Source organism: Phalaenopsis equestris, unplaced genomic scaffold, assembly GCF_001263595.1.
Source record: "Phalaenopsis equestris unplaced genomic scaffold, ASM126359v1 Scaffold203389, whole genome shotgun sequence".
In the NCBI taxonomy this organism is placed as follows: Eukaryota; Viridiplantae; Streptophyta; class Magnoliopsida; order Asparagales; family Orchidaceae; genus Phalaenopsis; species Phalaenopsis equestris.
In genome coordinates this window covers 6824-17317 of record NW_018223019.1, presented here as the reverse complement: position 1 = coordinate 17317, position 10494 = coordinate 6824, and the positions used below count along the sequence as shown (strand labels likewise).

At 32.3% G+C, this 10494-nt stretch overlaps 1 protein-coding gene across 1 annotated transcript in view; it reads right to left on the bottom strand.

Annotated features, from left to right (window-relative positions):
• Window positions 1-9686: 9686 nt before the first annotated feature.
• Window positions 9687-10494, bottom strand: part of LOC110036176 — a 3447-nt gene continuing 2639 nt past the window's right edge. The window contains exon 2 of the mRNA XM_020740566.1: window positions 9687-9872. Within this exon, the coding sequence (XP_020596225.1) occupies window positions 9687-9872 (186 nt within the window). The remainder of the gene's footprint in view (window positions 9873-10494) is intronic.

Genomic DNA, 10494 nt, shown 5'->3' with positions numbered 1-10494 from the left:
ATCTAGACATGCTAGAATGAGTATTTGGATGTTAACTTGAGTTGTGAAAAATTGAGCACTGATGCTTAAGCGCCAATATTCGGCGCTTAAGTGCGGATGTTAAAAAATATGTGCAAAATCAAAATTCTAGATGTTTTAACCACTAATTGGTTAACTTAAATGTTATATGGCAGTTTTAGGACGTGTCTAGAAGTTTTTTGAAGGATTTAGACCTATAAATTGAAGGGTTTTGTGATGGAATTTGACCCTAGAATCATTTTTAGCCCTAAAAGTCTAAGAGAAAGAGAGATTTTGAGAAAATGTCTTCATGGGAGATTGATTTGAAGAAAAAGGAAGAAGCGACGAGGAAGAATTCATAAGTCAAAGTGTACACAAGATGTATAATGGTTTCTTAGTCATTAATATTGAAGGAATAGCAAAAAAGATCAACAAAATTAAGACTAGCGTGGCCTTACTTGAGACAAAGGTAAATGAAGTTAGTGCACATCTAGAGCATATTGGATGACAATTAAAAATGCAATTTATGCATACTAGTTATATAGAAGAAGCGGATAAGGTGATGTATCTTAAGCAGAAATGGATTGAAGAAGATTGTATCAGAGCTCGTCACCACCGTCCGTTTTATCATGTCTATATTCTGAATTCTCAAGGAGAGACTAATGTAATACAAGAATTTGCTCCAACAAATGAAGAATGGAATTAAGTTCAGTGTTAAAGTTTGTTTGTTAGGAGTCATTGTTTTTATGTGTTAGTATTAAATCTTGTTTTTATTGTTTATGCCTTTTATGTGTTAATTGAGTATGTTTGTTTAGTGTTTGTATTTAGGAAAATTTTCTTATCCGAGACTCTTTAAAATGAGAATTAAGTGTTACATGTAATTGTACTAGTTTGTAAATGAATAAATGTGTTTGTTTGTGTGAAAATTTGTGTTATTTTAGCCTCAAATTGTCTTAGTTATATTGGAGAATTTTGAGAAAGGGGAGAGTTAGAGGAGAGGAAAATAGCCATTTAAGTGTTGTAAGACCATTTAGGGGTGTTATAATAAGGCTAATAGTGTATTTTAATTAAGTTGAAAAATATCAAAAAATTGTGTACTTGCACCTAAGAGCCATATTCTGGCGCTTAAGAGCGATGTAACCCGAGAGGCAGGTGCCTAAGTGCCACTTATTCGTGCTTGAGCGCCGGTTCACGAAAACCGATTTGCGAATGGTTAAAGGTGAAAAATAACCCAAAAATCACCATTTTTACTCTTATCCTTGTCTTCTTCCTCTCGAGTTTGTAATTTTGAAGTTAGGGAAAACCTTTTCGTGGAGATTTCTTGGTGGATTTGAGCCTTCTTGGTGGATTTGAGCCAAAATTTCTTGGTGGATTTGAGCCAAATTTGCTATATTTGGATTTCTTAAGGTAAGAGCTTCACTTCTATGTAAAAATATTGGATTTTCATCATGTATTTTTTATACATTTGGAAAAACCCAAAAATCACTATTCATGGTGAAAAGTGAAGAAAACTCTATACAAATTGCATAGAAAGTGTAGTTTATGCTTATAGGAGTTAAGAATAGTAGATTAGACTTGATTTTTGAAGTTGTTGTGGAATTTTGTGAAATTTGTAGAATGGCCCCAAGAATGAAGAGGAGTAAAGGAAAGACCTACTTTGATTTGAGCAAGTTTGTGAGTTCAAATGCTCAAGACATATATAGTGATGCTTTACAGTCACAAAAATTGATTCCTGAGAGGTGTTTTAAAATTTCAGGTGGATTTGTGGAAGATTTGATAGTTCGCCGACAATGAAAACGATTCTGTTGTTTTTCTACTGTGGCTGTAATATCTGAAGTACCATAGTTTTATGCAAACTTTCTTGAGGAGGAAGAGGATCGATTGATGGTCAGAGACAAACTGGTACCTTTTTCACCGGAGGTAATCAACATGTTCTACCATTTACCGCCTGATACTTTATGTTTTTATGGAAAATATAGTTCGATTGAGATGAAAATGGATGAGATTATTTCATATTTGACTGTTGGAAGGGGACTCTGGAAAATTACAAATGAGAGGAGAGTCAATTTTTCCACTTCAAAGTTAAGTGCACCATCGATGGTGTGGCACTACTTTATTTCGGCTCGTATGTTACCGACGAATCATCTTAGTGAAGTTACGAAAAAGAGAGCAACATTGAATTATTGTATTCAGGAAGGCAAGCTTATCAATATTAGAGCTTTGATTTATCAAACTATCATCAGTTCTGCCACTACCACTACCACTGCAGGTTTGAGAAGATATGATAGTTGGGAAGAAGTGTTGTTGCCTCTAAAGCCAATTACAAGTGTAAATGTGAAATCCTACTCTGAGCACTCTAATTTTGGTTGGAGAGGAGGATTTTTGAGAGGTTATGGAATATCGACGTCTGCTGCATCCACCTCTGCTGCTTCTATATCGATACCATCTACCTCACAAGCAACTACTTCTAGAGGTGAGTCTATTGAAACTCAGGATCAATTATTGCAGAGGATGATGGATATATTAATTATACCGCATGTAAGGTTCATAATCTATAGCATTTTGTAGAATATATTGATGGGTATCTAGAAGGCATAGTGATTATGAGGAGAAATTTCACTCATCTTTGAAAAGCCTTAGTAAGGGTAATCAAGGAGTGGAATTTCCTTCATATCCAGGATACCCTGATTATGTGCCTACAGATGTCTGGAACAACGATAATTTAGATGATGAGGAGGAGGACTAAGTTATTTTTATATTTGTAATATATGTTAGACTACATGGTGTGAACTTAAGACATTTGAATTTATGTACTTGTTTGGACTATGTTACGTGTTGGATTTTTTTTTGTTTAATTGTTATTGTGATGTTTGTGCTTTGTTAGTATTTTGTTTTAAATTCTAGGGTAGTAATTGTTTTTGTGTGTTGAGTAATGTGTTTTAGTTAGTTAGCATTGAACTTATTTCTATGTCTTTTGAAAAGTTGAAAATCTTGCTAGCTTTAATTTTAAACTTTAATTTTAGAAAATTTCTACCCTGTAATTTTCTTTTATCTTGTTAGTATATTTATTTTTATTCTTAGACTGCGAAATCAAAGTTAGTGTGTTTGTTTGTTTTTATGTCAGTACGAACTACTTAGAAGATTAACGAATCTCTATATCTTGAATTAAAATTAAAATGATTGAAAATTGATCAAAGTTTAATTTCACTCCTTTTTTTGTTTTATACTTATATAATTAGGGTATAAAATTTCTGTAAGCATGTTATTTCAATTTTTATTCTTTCTTATATGTATATGCTGCTAAACTGTTATATCTTGTTAAAAATTTATGTTTGGGGGGAAATGAAAATATTTTCAAAACATGAATTTTAGTTATTCTCAAATGTGCTATAAGTGAATTTGATTTGAAAAGAAAAATGATCATGTATATGAAGTTATATTAGGGAAGTAAAATTTGATTATAGAAATGAGTAAGAAAATTTAGTTAAAATTCAGAGTAATGAAGAAAAACTTTTAGTTAAAAATTTTTTAGTGCAGAAAATGTTAAATATAGTGCAACTATCTTTAGTTAGAAAAATTGTATTTTTGAAAATTTTAGAAATTTAGACTTTTATTTTTAATACTTAAATTTCTTTTATTAAAAATAATTTTAAAATTTTATTAAAAATAATTTTAAAAACTATTATTATATTTATAAGTAAAAGATTTATATCAGGACTTTGTTTTAGAAAAGGAGAAGTGGAATTCAAAACTATTAAAGGCCTATCTAGATATAGTAATTCATTTCTGAAAAAGAGAAAGAAAATGAAAAAGAAAAAGGAAAAGAAAAAGAAAAAAGAAGAAGGAAAAAAAGGGATGAGAAGCTTGAGGATTAGTGCCTAATTAAAAATGGGTTCTACATTTGATCTTTCTAAAGTATAAGACTTGAGAAACTCCTAAGCTTAAGGATATAATATAGTAAATAAAATTAGTGTTAATAAATTTTTTTTAAATAGAGATAATAAAAAAACTAAATTCTATATTTAGAAAATTTACAATATTTCTGAATTAGATAGGAACTCAAATTTTCATATTTCTTAACATTAAAAATTTCTAAACTTTAAGTTGGTCTCATTTACTAAATATTTTTTTCTAAATTGAAAACTATATTTTTAAATCTAAATTTTAGTAACTCCTAAAGAAACTCATATACATATCATACTTATTTAGTTTTTAAAGATTGAAGTGTCACTTGAGGATAAGTAACATTTTAAGTTTAGGGGATTTTGATACAACTAAAATATATAGTATTTTTAGACACATTTCTATACCTATTTTTGAGATAATGTGCTTGAATGGAAGATATTTGTGTCTTTTTCTTTCAGGTAAAAGTAAAAAGATGAAAAATGCTAAAAGGAGTGAAAATGGATCAAATTTGCTGCAAAAATGCAAAAATAGTGCAAAAGTGTTTTGGCGCATAAGCGCCAGATCCGGCGCTTACGCGCTGGTGAAATAGAGAAGGCTACGCTTAAGTGCCAGAGGCTTCACGCTTAAGCGCCAGAGGTAGTTATTTGATGGGTTAAATTCATTTTGTCAAACTTTGAAGGGACATTTGAGGCACCTATTGGCTAAAGAGGGTGGTTATAACCACTAGAAACAAAAATATGGTTAAAATACTTCTGAAAAGACGCATCCCTTGAAAAATACATCAAATCACGACACATTTTTAAGAGATACCAAGACACCTTTATGAGAATTATAAAAGAAAGAAGATTGAGACTTTGAAAGAGGTCCTGAAAGTACTAAGAAAATTTTTAAAGTTCAAAAATTGGGGAGTTAGTTGGAGAGATTTTCAGGCACCACATATTTATCCTTTTTTATTTCTAGTTTTATATTGAGAGTGTTGTAAAAGAGAAGTGATTCAAGGGAACTTCAAGAGTTTGGTGGAGGACATGAGATAAGTTTTTATCTTTTATTTTAGACTACTTTTAGTTTTAATTGAGAATTGATGTTGGTTTAATAATGATTTCTAATTTTAAACTAAAGTGTGGTTTTATTTTCTCCATGGATTCTGAGTAGTTTTCTTTATATTTCTTCTTGAAGTGGTAAGTAATTAAGTGTTGGATGGAAGTTGTGGAGAGTATTGATCTTTAATGTTGGATGAAGTTGTGATGATTTAAATCCATGTACTTCATTTATTTTATGATTTGGCCAATCTAGAAGTTAAAATTTGTTGTGAGAACATGTAAGTACCGGGATAGTATTGTCTCAGTCAACAATTTGAAAGAATCACATGAGGTTGTAAGAATGAGAATGTAGTTCATATGATTGAGTGCAAGTAAATAGGAAAATATTATTGAAGGGTGTAGAGTTAGAGGACTTTAAAGTGATAGGTTAAAGCCCCCAACTTGGTTTATTGTTTTAGGTTCTGATATAAGATGTTAGCCCCAGGTGGAGGGAATCGAGGGAACTCTATAGTGAAAGCTAGTTTCTTTCCTGCCTAGCTGATCTTCAGAACTTTTCAAACTTTAAATTAGCCAATGTTCTTTATAGCATATCTAGTAAGGGTAAAGAATATTATTGCTCCTATTTGGCACAAAAAAATATGCATACATCAACAATAGAATTCCTATACTTATTACCAATGTGGGTTCCATATTCAGGTCTTAATCAAAAAGCCCTATATTACTTGATAACGATACGTACACTTATGTAGTATCCCAATATATATATAAATTAAAAAGTTGAATTCTTATTTTCTCAAGATCAAGTTTTCGGTGTTGTTGCAAAGTAGGAAAGATAAGTGAATAATATAAATTGCATACATTGTTATATTGTTGCATATAAACAGTGAGGATCAAGATACATAATTATTATTCAGATTATTACAATCTAGGTTGGGAAAATCATTTGAGTTTTAATAAGAATAATAATTTGGAGGGGACGACCAATTTTGGTAAGATAATTAATTTAATTGGACATTTAGTTGGAATAATCGTGGCTATTATAATGATTAACTTTCTTTTCCTCATAATTTTGACTTCAACCCACGCAATGATGAGAAGGTTTCGTTAGAAGAGGTTGTGATTCAAATGAGAAGTGAGCTAGAAAATCAAGAGGTCGCAATAAAGAATGTAGAAAACCAACTAGGGCAGATTATTAATGTAATTAACAATTACCCTCACAGATTTTTGCTAGTGACCTTGACATAAACCCTAATGAGATGAATGATGAGCAACTTAAAATTATCAAACTCATATTTAGAAGAGAATTCGAGGATATGTTTCAAAAGAACTTTGAGTTGAGAAATAAGGATAAGGAGATTGAACCAATGGAAGAAATTCTAAAGAATTAGAAAAACATATTTCCCTAACTAAGATAAATATAGAAAGACCATCTCTACCATTTACTTAGCACCAAGGGGAAGAATTAAAAGACAAACCTTAAAAAAAGAGTAACCTTGAAGAATTTGATCCAGAATTTGAATTATCTAGACAAAATCCAATCCAAAATTTGGGAGATCATGAAGTATCTTACGAAAATCCATTTGTTATAAAATATAAGGAAGATATTAATATGAAATTTGAGAAAACCACTAGAAGAATATTGGATCTAAAAATATATATGAGGAACAAAGATATGAATTAATCTAAGAAAGAAGAGTTGAAATAAAAAATTAAATTTCAGGACTCTATGAATCACTCAATCAGGAAAGATTGGGTGATTGATCAAAAATTACTTAAATGGAATTTTGATCTAGTTGGTATCTTTTGTCGGGCTGACGACATTAAACAAAGTGCTTAATGGGAGGCAACCCATAGTTATCAGTGTTGTTTGATTTAGTGTGCTTGAGAGTTTATTTTTAGTTTTGTATTGTGTTTTCTTTAGTGTGGATTGATTAGTTTGATTGATGATTGGTAGATGTTTGGATTGTTACTGGTTTGTTTTGATTTTTGTGTGTTATGATGGAGATGATTCCTTAACTTATTATTATGACTAGACTTATATATTCTCTTGTAGTAGTTGGATTAACGAGTCCACTACGACTCGAGTCTTACCCGGACTTGAATCTTACAAGAGACAACATGAACTTTAATAGCGACAATTCCATCTCAATTTTGTTACTTTTTTTCTCTGACTTTATTTTCATTTGATAGGTGTGGCTAACCTGTTTGATGAGTAACATGTGGATGAATTTACACAATCCTTATAATTGCTAATGGTGCTTAATTAAGGGATATGGCGAAGTCTGGGGTTGGTGCTCGAGAACCAATATATCATGGATAATATTATCTTTGGGACTAGAATCTATAAAATCATTTACAAGTGCCCAATATATTTTTGTAGTTCTTTCATTAGAAATAATAAGTAAGTTAGTGAGATCCATTGAGTTAAGGAAGAATTGACCTCATTTGTCATGTGTGTTTATGTTTGTGTTACAATAAGATAAAGATTTGGAGAACACATAAATAAAAATATTCATATGTCGATACCTATTCTTCCTGTTAGATCTTATTTTCCATTTTATCAATCATGTTTTAGTTTAGACTTACTTTCTATTGCATATTGTTCTATCTTGGAATCTCAACTTTGCACATCAGGCAAACCTAACAAATCTCATCTGGAATTTATGGAAGTGTTTACTCTGTGACAGATTCTGATTCATCTTCTGTGACGGGCAGACTGGTAGAAGTTTTCCTCATGCAAGGATCATAGATTCCCCACTCAGGAATCGGGGTAAGTGTCACCTCTGTTTCTTTTATATGTCTTTTCTACTGACTTAGGAAAGCTCTTTGCTTACGGTTGTTAGCATTATGACTTTGTGTCCTTCTAAGTGGCGCATTCGGTACTCTTTCTTCATCTGTATTGACTAAGTTTCCTATTGGAGCGGTGATCATAGACTATAAATGGCTGGTTCCTTGCATTGGATGTTGTAGCTTCTATGCTTTCTTCCTCTTTAGTGAGGAGTCTTCCTTGGTACTAATTCTGAGGAGTGATATTAACCCTTCTATCTCCCAGTGGCTAACTATGCTCATCAGGGGACCCTCATAGTCTACAATGACTTGACCGAAGTCCAAGTCAAAGTCTACGATGCCACCCCGGGCCGTTCTTCCTTCATTTAGCGTGAGATTCAAGCCATCTTTAAAGGCAAAAATTAGCTTCTACCGTGACCTTTTCTGTAGAAGACAAAAAAAATATTAGTGCTCTAAAATTCAGAACAAACAAGAACAATACAGATTAGTTATCAATAGAGTTTTGAATTTATATAAGTGGAATTATTTTATTTATTTAATTTAATTTAGTGAAATCTTAAAATTAAAATGAAAGAAATAAAGGTAAGAAAATTCAAAATTTCATTTTATAGAGGTTAATTCTATTACGAAATTTTGGGCCCAATCACAGATGTTGGACAAACAAACATCCCAAAAACAAGTAAAATTTTCTAAAATTCATTTCAAACAATATCATGTTGTGTAGTATATCTTTAAATATTGGCTATTAATCAGCAACACAGGCCCTTCACCTCGGAAATTTGTTAGGTGGTAAGATCCTCCTAAAAAGAGATTCTCTACGACAAATGGTCCCTCACATGTTGGTTCAAATTTTCCACATATCTTGCAATGTGTATGAATAGAACTTTTGAGAACGAGTACGAGGTCACCAACTTTGAATGCCCTTGGGCTGACCAACTTCAACTTGTCATGAGCCTGCACCATCCTTCCTTGATAGAGTTCTAAATTCTGTTATGCATCTAATCGTTTTCCCGTGAGACATTCCAATTCTTCAAGTCTGAGCTTTGCACTTTCTTCTGTTGTAATTTGATCGATGATGAAAACTCTGAGAGCTGGTACTTGGACTTCTAATGGTAGTACGACCTCAGACCAATATACAAGTGCGTAGGGTGTACCTTTAGTTAGAGTTCGTCCTGTAGGCCCACAAAGTTTCCAAAAATAAATGATAATATCCTCCTTTATTCTTATCCAAAGTCTTCTTCAAAACTTGCACAAGCATCTTATTTAAGGCCTCGGCCAGATCGTTTTCCCTAGGATAGTAAATTATAGAGTATCTCTAATATATTCCGTGTCACTTGACAAAGTTGTTGATCTTGTTGCTTTTGAAGGCTGATTCATTATCTAAAATAATCCTGTACAACAGACCAAAATGGTAGATAATCTGACTCTTGAAGAATTAGAGAATGTTTTGTGTTGTAACCTCTAGTAACGACATTGCTTCTGCCCATTTGGAGAACTAATTTGTAGCTACAAGAATAAACCTCTGTCCCTTAGAAGATGGATGGTCTATTAGACTTATTATGTTTGTAACCCAACACTCAAATAGCTACGATGCAACAGTTGGATGTAGCACATTCAGAGGCTTGTGTAAGACCACCCCATGCACTTGGCGAACGTGACACTTTTTGTTGTCTCCATGCAATTGAATATCATTGTTGACCAATAATATTCGAGCCTTTTAATCTTCATGTTCATCTTTATCCCTGATTGGTGAGCTTCACACTATCCGACATGTACTTCTATGAAGATATTCTGTTCTTCAGCTCTACTTAGACATCTCAGCCACATCTGATCAAACAATCGTCTGTAGAGGACATCACTCGATAGAGCATACAAGATAGCTCTTCTTGTGATGTGATATGCTTTTGACTTCTCTAGTAGCTTTTCTGCTTACAAATATTCCATCAATGGCTTACGTCAATCTTTGTTAATGTCAGCTACTGTGATCGTCATCTCTTCTTCTTTTCTGAACATCTGTAGATTGTTGAGGCCGATCTCAGACAAAACCTGACATTCTTGTACTGTAGTGTCAAGGGAATCCTCCAGTGGACACGCCAGTTCTTTAGCAAGTTTCGCTAGAGTGTCTTCATGGGTGTTATCTCCCTGAGGAATCCAGTATAGAGTCACACTAAGGATCTGTTCCAACAACTTCATTTTATACCGATGTTATTCTGCTAGCCTTGGCTTCAAAATATTATACTGTTTGATAGCTTGTGGGTTGACGAGTTGTGAGTCGCCATAGATGGAAATATCTGTTCTATCCATTTAGATTGCGAAATCCAATCCAATGATTAATGCTTCATACTCTACTTCATTGTTTGTACACAACTCTGTCAGGTGATAGGACAATCTCAGCATACCCTTATCAAGCATGATGAAAATCAGACCAATTCTTGCTTTGACTAGTATAACCATTTCTGATCCTTTGTCCTTTCTGGCTAATTATCAAGTAATATAGGACTTTTTGATTAAGACCTGAATATCGAACCCACAGAGAATATTATGCAATATGCACTTTTTAGAAAGTTTTTCTATTTTTATAAAGACAATTACTTAACTAAAATTTATTTTTGCGGAAATTTAAAATTTAAATATTTTTGGTATTTTTGATATTTTAACGAAATAGTAACAACTTAAAAAGATAACTAAAATTTTTGTAGAAGAAAAGTACTTAATAAGAAAATATCTTTCTTCTTATCATGAATCAGTAATAAGTATAGGAATT